At 41.0% G+C, this 11,837-nt stretch overlaps 1 protein-coding gene across 1 annotated transcript; it reads right to left on the reverse strand.

Moving 5' to 3' along the window:
• Positions 1–5,822: 5,822 nt before the first annotated feature.
• Positions 5,823–10,959, reverse strand: LOC124881114. Its single transcript, XM_047386626.1, has 11 exons — positions 10,829–10,959; positions 10,565–10,752; positions 10,168–10,308; positions 8,868–9,006; positions 8,480–8,657; positions 7,972–8,113; positions 7,550–7,687; positions 6,735–6,793; positions 6,454–6,621; positions 6,255–6,331; positions 5,823–6,080 (listed from the first exon to the last, which is right to left on the reverse strand). Exons 1-11 carry the CDS (start codon positions 10,943–10,945, stop codon positions 5,985–5,987), a joined length of 1,443 nt encoding a protein of 480 aa, XP_047242582.1. The 5' UTR covers positions 10,946–10,959; the 3' UTR covers positions 5,823–5,984.
• Between the last annotated feature and the right edge of the window lie 878 nt (positions 10,960–11,837).

Genomic DNA, 11,837 nt, shown 5'->3' on the forward strand with positions numbered 1-11,837 from the left:
GCTAGCTATCAGGAGATTTTGGAGCACTTCATGCTTCCATCTGCTGAAAAGCTTTATGGAGATGAAGATTTCATTTTTCAGCACGACCTGGCACCTGCTCACAGTGCCAAAACCACTGGTAAATGGTTTACTGACCATGGTATCACTGTGCTCAATTGGCCTGCCAACTCTCCTGACCTGAACCCCATAGAGAATCTGTGGGATATTGTGAAGAGAACGTTGAGAGACTCAAGACCCAACACTCTGGATGAGCTAAAGTAATAACAGTAATAACTTGTACTTCCATAACTAGCCACTAGATGTAGTTGTTAGTGTAACTTTCAACTGCTTTTTAGCACTCCATAGTTTGTCAGTTCATTCACTGGAAATTGATTTTTTTTACAAAAACTAAAACAAACAAATAAACACACAACACTTCAGGTCAGCAGACACATAGGATGCCACACAAAGCATCTCATATTTGATAGGCATCATAATTTTTGTTTGCACGAGGCTAAGTGGTCGTATCACGGTGCATACAAATATAACAGTGGCTGTTAAAATGGTTGAATACACAAGCAAGCTAAAGCACTCTGAGTCACCCTGCACCCAACATGCCAGAGCTGAGGTCATAACATGCAGTTGCTGATACTTCCATACTGTTTCAGAAAGTTACAGCCGAATCAAACAATATGAAAAAGCAACTAATTAGTCTATAAAACTCTTCAATCCAGACACTCACTGACCTATTTCAAAGTATAAATACTCTTAATGCTGACTTTTGCATCATTACAGTAAAAACAATTCTTACTCTATAAAAATATTGCTGATTGCGCTGATTAGTTCTGATATGGTTCTCCAGGGAAAGCCTTCATTCGCCAGCTGGACTGCATAAAGGCCTTCACCACTGCTACTGGTTAGATTCAATGGAAGAATACAAGACTGCAAAAGAAAGTATCAGTTAAGTCCAGGCCTATTGATCCACTCTGTGCTGCAATACTTTAAATAGGTGTTTTAGTGAATTATGGCACGGAGGGGACATTTAGGTGTACCAGCAGCAAAGTTAAAGGCAAATAGAAGCATACAAATACACATTAAGTCATAAAATATTAAAAACAAGAAATAAAATAAGAGACTGCATAATAAGGGATTTTTTTTTTACAACCTGAGAAAGATACAGAACAGTTATTAAAAAATACAGAATAAATGAAATGTCAAATTGAGTAGGGTGATTTTGTAAACACTTATTGAGTTTGTTGGGTGCAGTGATGATTCTAAGGTGTTACAGCTGCTGGAAGGAAGGACCTGCGAAAACACCCATTTGTGCACCAAGGATTCTGCAGTGTGTTGCTGAAGGAGTTCTCCAGTTCTGCAACAGTTTGACGCATGAGGTGGGAGACATGGTCAATATTGATATCCTTATGTCTCCCACTACCAGCACTAGGTTGAGGGGGCATTCTATGACAGAGTTGGTCTTCATAATAAGCTTATTTAACCACTCTACTCAGCTGTAGATAAACTACTGCTCCAACAAACTACAAAATAGAAGATGGCTGAAGCCACCACAGAGTCAAATATGGACTTAATTTCCCTGCGCTTGAAAAGAAAGTCTCAGCCTCCTCAGCAGGTAGAGTCTGCTCTGACCTTTTCTGTAAAGAGCATCAGTGTTGAAGGAACTAGTAAGTTCATTATATAGGCTTTCTGATAAAACATCTTTAAGTTACTTAACTTGATATACTTCATTCCTCCCAAACTCAGATGTTCCCACAGCTCTACAGTTTCTACCTGCCTGTTTTCACTTTGTCTCTGGGACTTTGTTGACGTTACTTCAGGCTCAAACTTTGTTTCGGGACATATAAATATATATTTGAATTCTGTCCGTTTCTCTTTGCAGTCTGTATTGCTGGACGTCTTTTATCATCTCTACCTTTGTTTAAAATCATTCATTTTCACCAGTAGAAAATGCGCTTTGTGTTTGCCAACATTTTACCCATCTTCGTGAGCTGCCAAAGTAAAGGTTGCAAAGACCAAACGAGACCAGAAATGCTTTAGATTCCAACCTTGTGACTCTCATGCAATTTTTTACTGTAATCAACTTGACTCACAGGTTTCTCCAGGAAACAAATTTCTTTCCATAAACTACAGATTAAACATTTACATAATTCAAAGGAGTTGATAAATGCAACAGAGTTAAGTTATTGTCAGTTATTATTACATCCACAAAACATTAGGCTGGACTGCATCTTCAATTTTACATGAACCACAGCTCAACATTGACCAACGCCCTCATTCGGGTTACATATAAAATTACCACCCTGTGTGGAAAAAGAGGCATACAGTAATTTTTGTATTGTTGGTGACATTTTGGACTGTAAAGGACATGATTCCTAAGAAATTCCTCTAAATGTCTTACAGCAACCTGACTCATGAAGTCTTTAAAAAAAGAGACAACACACTAATTTCCGCCAATCAAATGTTTTTATTAAATAAACTTAAGTTGAGGCAAAAAAAACAGTTAACCATGAATAATTTAAATACTGCAAATCAGTTGTATTGCTTTTGTGGTTTTATGAAAGAACGAATGTGCATGTGTTGAAAACAAAAACTAAGCCTAATCAAATTCCTGCCTGCTATGGGAAGAGCAGGAACAACCACAGGAATGAGGAGCACCCATTAAATAGGCAACATTAGCCCCAGGTCTTTCCAGTCAGTAGCTGACACCGAACCACTTTCTCTTCACCTGAGAGACAGAATGTAAAATATTATTACAGGCAAAGATGGGAGTTCTCACAGTCCTAAGAATTGTGGGCCAGTTAAGTTTCTGCTTTTAAGTCACTGAGGCCAGAAGGTATACAAATCTTTTGTTTGTTTGGGCCACCCAAGTTCATATGATTGCTGGTGTTTTGTTAACGATCACTGTCTATCCTGTCTGTGCCAATGATGCCATAGGCAAAGTTAGTCTTTGAACTGCCCTTAGATTCTAATTTAAAATGATATTTTCTAGTGTATTTTCCTCCCGAATCCTGTGAAAGAAATAGTTCAATATTATTGAGGAATGTACCTTCAGAGAACTTACGGTACTGGACGTTTCAGCCATAAGCTATAAAATAAGTCACGTTTGATTTCTCCCCAATTCAAAAGGGTTTTGGACCCTCTGTCCTGAGCAAAAACTGGAAAAGGTTTATTTTGTAAGAACTAGTTGAGTTATTTAAGCCTAAACATGTTTTTGTTTTGGCAGTACACTTGTATATAAGCTCTTCTCAGCCCTCCAACCTAATTTTTGAAGGAGGAATACTTAGTGTGCACTGACATGTTAAAGAGCAAATGATCCTGTACAGTAAGATCAGTGGCACCTAGAAAAACCTTTCAAAGAGTTTACCAGAGTCACAGGGTAACACAGTGGAAACTTTGAGATCCCTGACAACTGCTGCCTGTGTGCTGGGTGCTCCTTAAGGCTTAGGGATTGGGGTGAGGGTGTCAGGTTAAGAGATCAGATGGACGGTTGGTAGACCGGCGACAAAGGTGCGAGACCTTGGAGGCCGGCGACAATGCACGAAGAACCCATGGAGAACCCAGCCTGGCGAGTTGCTGTGGACGGGAGCCTTAGAGGTCGACAGCGGCTGAGAAGGAGTCTTGGAGGCTGGCTGCGACAGAGACGGATGTCTGGAAGCTGGTTGTGCGGCAGAGACAGAGGATTTGCCAGTCTGGAGATTGGCCAGGGAACTGGGAGAATCCATGGTGAACCTTGTCTGGAGGTTGACCACGAAGAATCCTGTCTGGAAGCTGGCCGAGAGGCATGGAGGACCCTTTGGGAACCCTGTCTGAGGGTTGGGTGAGAGGTGTAGAGGATCATCTGGGAACATTAGCTGGAGGCTGACCATGACCCATAGATTCCCATCAGGTGGTTGACTGGGAGGTTGGGACGGAGACTTGGGATCACGGTAGAACTCTGGAGACTTAAACCTATGAGGTGCTCGAAAGACTGAAACCCACAAGAATGGAGGAGTTCTAGAGACTTGGAACCACGGTGGAGCTCTGGAACCCTCAGTGAGGCTCAGAATACTAGCATGGAAACCAGAAGAACCCTCAGCGAGGCCTGGGAGAATGGCATGGAAGCTGGAAGAACCCTTGGCTAGGCCCTGGAGAGCGGTGCAGAAATCACTGGAACCCTCGGAGGAGCCCTGAAGACCTGCGGTAGAACCCTCGACGAGGTCCTGGAGAGTGGTGCTGATGCTCGTTGGAGCCTTGGGGAGCACCCGTGGAACCCTTGATGAGGCTCTGGAGATGTAGACGAAGGCGGGTCCATCTGGACCCATTCCTTTTAGAGCCCTGGACCAGGAGTGGGAGGCGGTTTGTCCTTGAACCATTCTGGATCATGAGGGGGTTGGTGTTGTCTGTGTGGTTGCTCAGGCCATGTCCCGGAGTCGTGGGCCCCTGTCTGGTGGCTAATTGAGGGCCACAGGGTTCTGGGCTCTAGTGAGCATCCCTCCTTCTAGACCTCCTGTTATGACTGCTGCGGTTAGCTGGTGCCTGCCCAATGTGTTTTGGGACTCTGTGGAGTTCTCCCCTGCTTTCTGCTGGGTAGTCCTGCTGCTGGTGGTTGTTGAAGATCCTGTGACCGGTTCCCGGGCTTGGCCTGCACAGCTGCGGTTGGTGTTGTGGCTGGGTCGGGGGGTGCTTGTTGCCCTGCGTCTCGCTCTGTGCCTGTTTGGGCTGGGGGCTGCTTGGAACCTGCTTCAGTGCGGGGCGTATGGCTGCCCTGTTGTGATGCTTTAGGTCTGGCGGCGTGGGACTGCTATAGCTTTTCGGAGCCGGGTCTACCTGCCTCTTGCTGCTTTAAGGTGCTATGGATTACAGGCCTTGTACCATTCTTGCCGCACTTACAAATGTACAATTGCAAGTGACAAACATACACTCACACACACACACCCACTCAACACAAACACACTTACTTGTACATGTATGCTCACGCACATACACAACATACAATTACTCCAAATAGTTGAAGGTCATCCAAACACAGGTAACAAAACATTAATGTGGCCCGTCTACTTTGATGCTGGATTGATTGTGGAATTAATAAAGTTAATCGTACAATTTGGATATCGTTTTTGTAGAGCAAAACTCCCCTCGCACATGTTGGCAACCATCTGCTCAATATGGTATGAAAATGCCACGACTGGAGATCCCTGTTCCCAGCAACACCCATTTTTGTGTTTTGCAGGCCAGAACAGATATATAGCTCTTCCAGTGAGGTCTGGGTCTTTTCCAGGGCCACCTTGGTCCAGCATTCTCTTAAGAAGAGAACAACCTCAGGTAATTCCTTTTAATTCGGAGACGTAGCAGTTTAGCTCTGTGCTCCCTCACTGACGACAGACCTCCTCCCCTTAACTCCAAGGCTGAACCCGTATATTTCAGCCTTGGAAGTCCCAGTTGAAACATGTTAGGTATGTTGTCAGAGACAAAAAAGTTGTGTTTCTAATAACAAAAGAACCTAAAAACCAAGTTGTATATAGACACAATGAACCTTATTGGAATAAAACCTGAAACATATAAATGGGTCATTAGCATGTTCCTTCAGAACTTCATTACATGCTGAGGAGCTAATTAAGCTGTTTGAATCAGCTGTGTTGGGGCAGCAACATGAAGGACACCAAGCAGCTGAGGACTGGGATTGGACACCCCTGCCCTGAGGGACACAGGTCCACTGATACATAGATTATACAGTATATACTTTATACTTTTCATTTTACACTTTATTTTACAACTGTTTCCAGTTGGAAAGGATTATGTTTATTGATGATCTCTATGTCTTTATGTCTTTCAATGACCTGTCAGCCAAATTTAAAGTTCCTCCGTCACTTTTATTCAACTTTGTTTAGGTTGGGCATTTTGTCATGAAAACCATCCTGGCTTCCCAAATCTCGTTATTTGACAATGAAATCAATCATGATAGAAATACAAAATGAAGACTACAAGATCAGTCACTTCTTAATGATGCTCCTCTAGGGCCTTGCTGTTGTAACGGCCACTCGACTGCTGCTCAGGAGGCGAATGGTTATGGCTGAAGGCAGCCCTTTTTCAATCAGTTTGTTTTTTATCTGAGGAAGAAAACACAGGTTGTTAACATCACGTATCCTTGTTTGTGCTAGAATAAGCTGCTCAAAGCAGCTGAATCCGCATGTTTAAACATCAAGATGCAGAGATATGGAGCAACCTGTTAGGCTGAAACCGATTCCTTATCATTTGCTTGGGTGTCAAAAAAAGTTACTAACCAGAGTTATGATGGTATCAGAATCATTCTCCAATGAAAGTGTGGTAGAGATCTGCATATCCAGAGCTATAACATATTCTGGAAACAGAGAAAATCAACTTCACGATTTAGGCCAGAATTCTCCAAATCACAGCTTAGGTGCAATAAAATGCAGTGTTATTATGACAGAGTCTGCAAACATCTGCTTAAGTCCTACTTACGTGGTCCTGAAGCAGGTGTTGTTGCTGCAATCATTGGAGATGTAACTGGAGGTGGGGTGGCTGGGACAGTCCCTACGGTTGTAACTAGAGGTGGGGTGGCTGGTAGAGTCATTGGGGTTGTAGTTGTAAGGAGGGGGCCTGCTGTACTTGCAGCTTCAATAAAAGTTGCTGTAGTCATTGGTGGACATGTAAACAGAAAACCAGATCCACAGAAACATCAGCAATGCAGAAAACCACTGGCGGACTTTACAACATGAGGAACAAGAGAGAACTTGACTCACTGTTTCCAACCGTCACAATAACACATCTGAGGTCAGAGTGATAGAAAGTACCGGAGACACTGTGGAAATAATTTAAAACAAAAGATTTTGTTGTGAAAACTGTCTTTAAATGTACAGTTTTTTCAGAACAGAAAGCATGTTTATCTATTACAGGACAAAAGGGTGGTAGTACAGAGAAAATGCTATTATTATTGTATAAATGCAATTACAGGGGAAATTTGATTCGTACCAAAATTAGCTGCAAAGATCAACAACATTTCTAATAAAATGAGTTGATATTCATTATTGCAAAGTGTTTCCTAACACTATGTGGAGCTCACTTTGGTAACTTATTTACATGATCAGTTGGTGTTAAATAACTTGGGGATCGTTGGGTGATATCTCTAAATGCATTGAGAAATTAGCTGTTGACATGCTAACGGCACTAATCGCTAATAAAAGATGCTAATCACAGCTTAAAATCCACTACAGAATATTTTTTTTCTTGTTTTAAAATAGTAAAACCTTGTTTCACAGCGACCGCCTTCATACAGAGACGTTATGTTGCCTCTGCTCCTCATATAAATAATTAATGGCACAATCCATGGATTGAAAAATATATTTTACTTTGTTACTCCTACTTCTTAAAGAGAAGTAGGCATCGTCTGAAATCTGTATCCGCTTTACAAAACCAGTGATCAGAAAGCAGCCACAAAATGTAGATTAGTGTATGTTTGCAATAATATATTGGACAACCTAATAATAAATTATCTTTTTGTCACTTATTTTTTGCATTTTTTTCATTTTAAAAATTGGTCATTACACAGAATACTGACTTTGCTTGGGCGACAAAACAGATGGGGTGGCTCTGTCCGGCTTCAGTCACAGATGGCCTCCACGTCAGAGAGAAGTTTCCTGATCCCCATGAAGTCTTCACCACATTGTACGGCCCACTGTACAGGAGCTCGGTTGACCTTTAACAAAGAGGAAAGACACAGATGTGTTAGGAGGTACCTTCAAAATGTCCCTCTCAATAAACAGAGTGGATTTTTGCGCAGGAATAGGTGGGACTATGTCATTCATAAACAATGTATCTATCCTGATTTTGTTAACTTACATTCATCTAGACTCTTTTACCTCAAATCTTGTAAAAAATGAACCAGAGTCAATTCTGGAAGCCAACTACTCTTAGCTGATTGGCCTTTGGATTGGATTTTGTTGCTATAACTTTTCTTGAAATTTGTTTGTCTTCACTCACTGAGACGCGGTCGCCTCTGCTCTGATGGGGATTTCCAGAGCCTGATTGACGGGGATGTAGAGCTGAGCTCTGTTGTCCGGAGTTGGCGACAGGAATCTGGGCAGATAGAGACCATCTGTGCAGGATGGTACTGGAAGGCCCACTAAAGAGTTAAAGTATTGGGAAAAAACAAAGCCAAGAGGTCATATTGTCTAAGAAAATTACACCTTACTTTCACTTAGGCCATACACTATCTTTATTCACGTTTCTCTGTCAATGTTAGATCAGAAATGTTTATGTATGAGTTCAAATGTTTGTGCAGCTGCCATCCTGCTAAATATGGTTAGATTTCTTTACATGTTGCTTGGATATCATCCTCTTTTCAAGCCAACAATCTGAACAACTGTTAAAGTATTGGACCAAACAGCACACTAGCGATTTCTTTCCAAATGATCAGAACATTATTTTCCTAACTTCAGAGCAGCTATCTGTGGCTGTAAAACAAGATGATGTAAGTATGGGATTTTACCTTTCAAAACGAACTGTAAAGGTATCTTGCTGATGGCGTCACTGGTAGTTTTGACCTCCTGCAAACCATTAGTTTGAGTCAAAGTGATGCTCTGTGTGGGAAAATCCTCCATCACCAACTGGACCGCGTATGGAAGCTCAGTACTGCTGTTGGTTGGGCTAAATGACAGAGAGCAAGACTTCAAGGAGACAGAAAAGAGACAAAAACACGAGGAAATATTTAATTGTGCTGCTCAAGTTGATGCTGCTCCTGTACAAATAATTTAAATCATGTAACGTTTGAGTTTGACTTTTGGGAATAGATTATGATTGTTGTTCATCATTAAAAGATTAATCAGAGCCAGACTAACTGCCTGTAGCAGCTACCCACAGGTGAGATTGTAACTTACAGGTGAGAGGCTGAGGACGGACGGCGGTGTGCAGGGGTTACACTCTGAATCTGAGGTGTTTCCATATCTGCATTTAACAGTATCTCCATCTGGGTCGAAGGCCAGCAGGTCAATATTTCTCGGACAGTTTGAAGGAACTCTAATTGAACAAAAACATATAAATGAACCGGTTCTTCTACAAGGTTCATCTTAAAACCAAAAATGGTAAAATTTGAAGTAACCGGTAATAAGAAATAACCTTCAAAGTAAGAAGTTTAAACAATTTTAGAAAACCCATAAGTTAATGTCACTGCATTGCAAACATCTAATAGATTAGTTCTCATTATCTTAATTATTGGAGGCACACCTTTGCATGCACACTGTATGCTTGAGCTACAGCATGGAAACATTTGTAAGAATATCAGGAAGAGAACTGTGAACCTTGAACATTCCTCTTTATCCTTGGGTACAATTTGCAGATGGCTCAGGTGTCACGTTCCTGTGCTCAAACAATTATATGCAACTCTAAACACCGTGTGAATGTCCACCCATGGAAATATTCTCAACGGAGACAGTTTCTGTCTTCTAGAAATTAACATATATGTTTGGGTGCAAATTATATCAACCTCAAAAAAAAGGCGAAGAGGTAGGCTGAAGCTGGCAAGACTGTGTCATTGGCCATAGTGAAAAACCAACAACTCAATTGTGAAGTTTGGGACAGGCAGCATCATGGTGTGTGTGTGTTTTGCTGCAAGAAGGACTGTTGCACTTCAAGAAAATAGATGGCATCATGAGGAAAGAAGAGCCATTTTGTTAAGGTTTCAGCATAAAGAGGTCTTCCAAATGGACACTGACCATAATTGAAATGACAAATTAGCAACAAAAGTAAAGTGGCCATCACATAAAAGGTGCGTGTGAGCAACACAGCCTACAAACCAGACTCAGTTATACCAGTTCTGTAGGAGGAATGGCCAAATTTCCTCCAAACTACTGTGAGTAGCTTGTGGAATATAACCCCACAACAACTGACTCATCATACAGTTTAAAAGGTTTACCAAACACTAAGCAACTCTGTGTAAACTGCTAAATTTGATGTAGAAAAAAAAAATCTCTCTCATTATTCAAGAAAAATCATTTTGGTATTCCTAACTGATCTAAAACAGGAAATGTTTTATCTGATTTAATGTCAGACTGTGAGTTTTTTATTGTAGATGTTGTATTTTATCCCTTACAGTGGTGAGGTTTGAATCCTGTTGCAGATTAAAATTCTGATTTATTCTGTAATAAACCTTTTATTCCTACAACTGTAACCTCAGATTACCTCAGAGCTGGGAGGATGGTGGTCTGTGGTGATGTGTTGGGTTTTCCGATGTCAGACCGGTTCCTCAGTTCAACGTCAGTAACAGCTCTCCAAGATGAAACACCATTTTGTATGTTATTTATCCAATTTCCACCAGCAAACCTGCAGAGGACATAAATGAGATGTTTTTAGATCCTACATAGCCTTATTTATTATTTATATATTTAATACTCCAGTACTGCAGATCCACATAATTTAAACCCGCCTCATATTTACATGAATTAACTGTGTTAATGTTACAGATTAACTTTTGTTTTAGTTCAAAGGCGTGGTGTTTGATTAAACAGATGAATTTGTTAAACTCAATAACAATTTAAACAGCCATATTAAATTTTGTTCACTGTTTAAATGGACTCACACAGTCTCAAATCCAGTGTTGTTGGGAAGCAGACGAGTTATGATTCCTTCACTCTGACACCATTCACCGGTTACTTCCTCCACTTTGGTTAATGCAAGCGTCTGAGTCTCATTTCCACAGTTGCCACCACAGACCCAGGACTCAAGAGGTGACCAGTTGTCGTAATTCACCTTATAGCGCAGAATCACCTGGGAATCAAAGCGGCGTTGGATAAATCTGAAGTTACAACACTGACAAAATACTTCACAAACAGTATCAACTTACTGAGACTGATCCGTCTGCATTAGTTTCCTTTGGATAGTAGGTCATCATAGTACCTAGAAAATGTGAACCTTGTGAACCGCTGACCAGCAGCAGCAGCAGCAGCACAGAGAGCAACATGGTGGCTAAGTCGATGTCTGCACAACTACTGGGAGATAGTGAAGACAACTTCTACAGACTCTTTCTTCTCCTCCCTCTCATTGTCTGTTTTATTGTTCACCAGTAAAAGACGCAACTCTGTAGTTTAACACAATAGAAATCTGACACCTGCTATGAGGAAATGTCTCACGACTGAAAGATAATGATCAGAGACTTTTTTGCACATGTCAGTGCATACTTTCTGTAGAGCAGAGACACAAACAGATTTTTTTCCTATCTTTACAAACTGTAAACTATACCAAATATTTTTGTAAACAAAGGAGAAATATCTACAGACTTAATAAAACATCTCAGTAAGGAATGCTGGTCCTGCACTTTGAAGTTGATTTGTTTCCCATTTACTCCGACTGTTCGATTAGTCTCATTTAAACACGTAGTTGCAGAAAAACAAATAAGAATAACATGTATTTATGACTGATACTACATTTATTCCTAAAGATATAGTTCAAAATGAGGTGTTTACTAAGCTTTCTTAAGTTTACACACAAAATATTTTTCAAGTGCATTTATTATTCCTTTTTGTTTTCATTAAACTACTTTAAAAAATGAGAAGAAATGTTGAATTTGCAGCAATCCCTCATACTGAGCATGCATGTAGCAACAGTGGAGAGGGAGAACTTCCTTTTAACAGGAAGAAACCTCCAGCAGAACCAGGCTCAGTGTGAGCGGCCATCTGCCATGACCGACCGTTTGAGAGAACAGAGCAGAGACACAAAAAGAACACAGAAGCACTGATCCAGGAGTCCTTTCTATGGGAAGGAAAAGTAAATATTAATGGTAGTAGCTCCTTTAGAGGCTTTATCTAGGAGAGAAGGACAGCAAAGCTGATGAACTCTGAGCCAGTTTTCAAGTC

The sequence above is a fragment of the Girardinichthys multiradiatus genome, chromosome 14, assembly GCF_021462225.1.
Source record: "Girardinichthys multiradiatus isolate DD_20200921_A chromosome 14, DD_fGirMul_XY1, whole genome shotgun sequence".
NCBI lineage: Eukaryota > Metazoa > Chordata > Actinopteri > Cyprinodontiformes > Goodeidae > Girardinichthys > Girardinichthys multiradiatus.

Bases quoted from the DNA above. Each gene is read 5' to 3' on its own strand.
- LOC124881114 (XM_047386626.1), bottom strand. From the start codon at position 10,945: ATGTTGCTCTCTGTGCTGCTGCTGCTGCTGCTGGTCAGCGGTTCACAA. The intron at 10,753-10,828 runs GTAAGTTGATAC...TTTGATTCCCAG, and splicing joins ATGCAGACGGATCAGTCTCA to GTGATTCTGCGCTATAAGGT. The intron at 6,794-7,549 runs GTCAGTATTCTG...TTATTTCCACAG, and splicing joins TGTTTTGTCGCCCAAGCAAA to TGTCTCCGGTACTTTCTATC.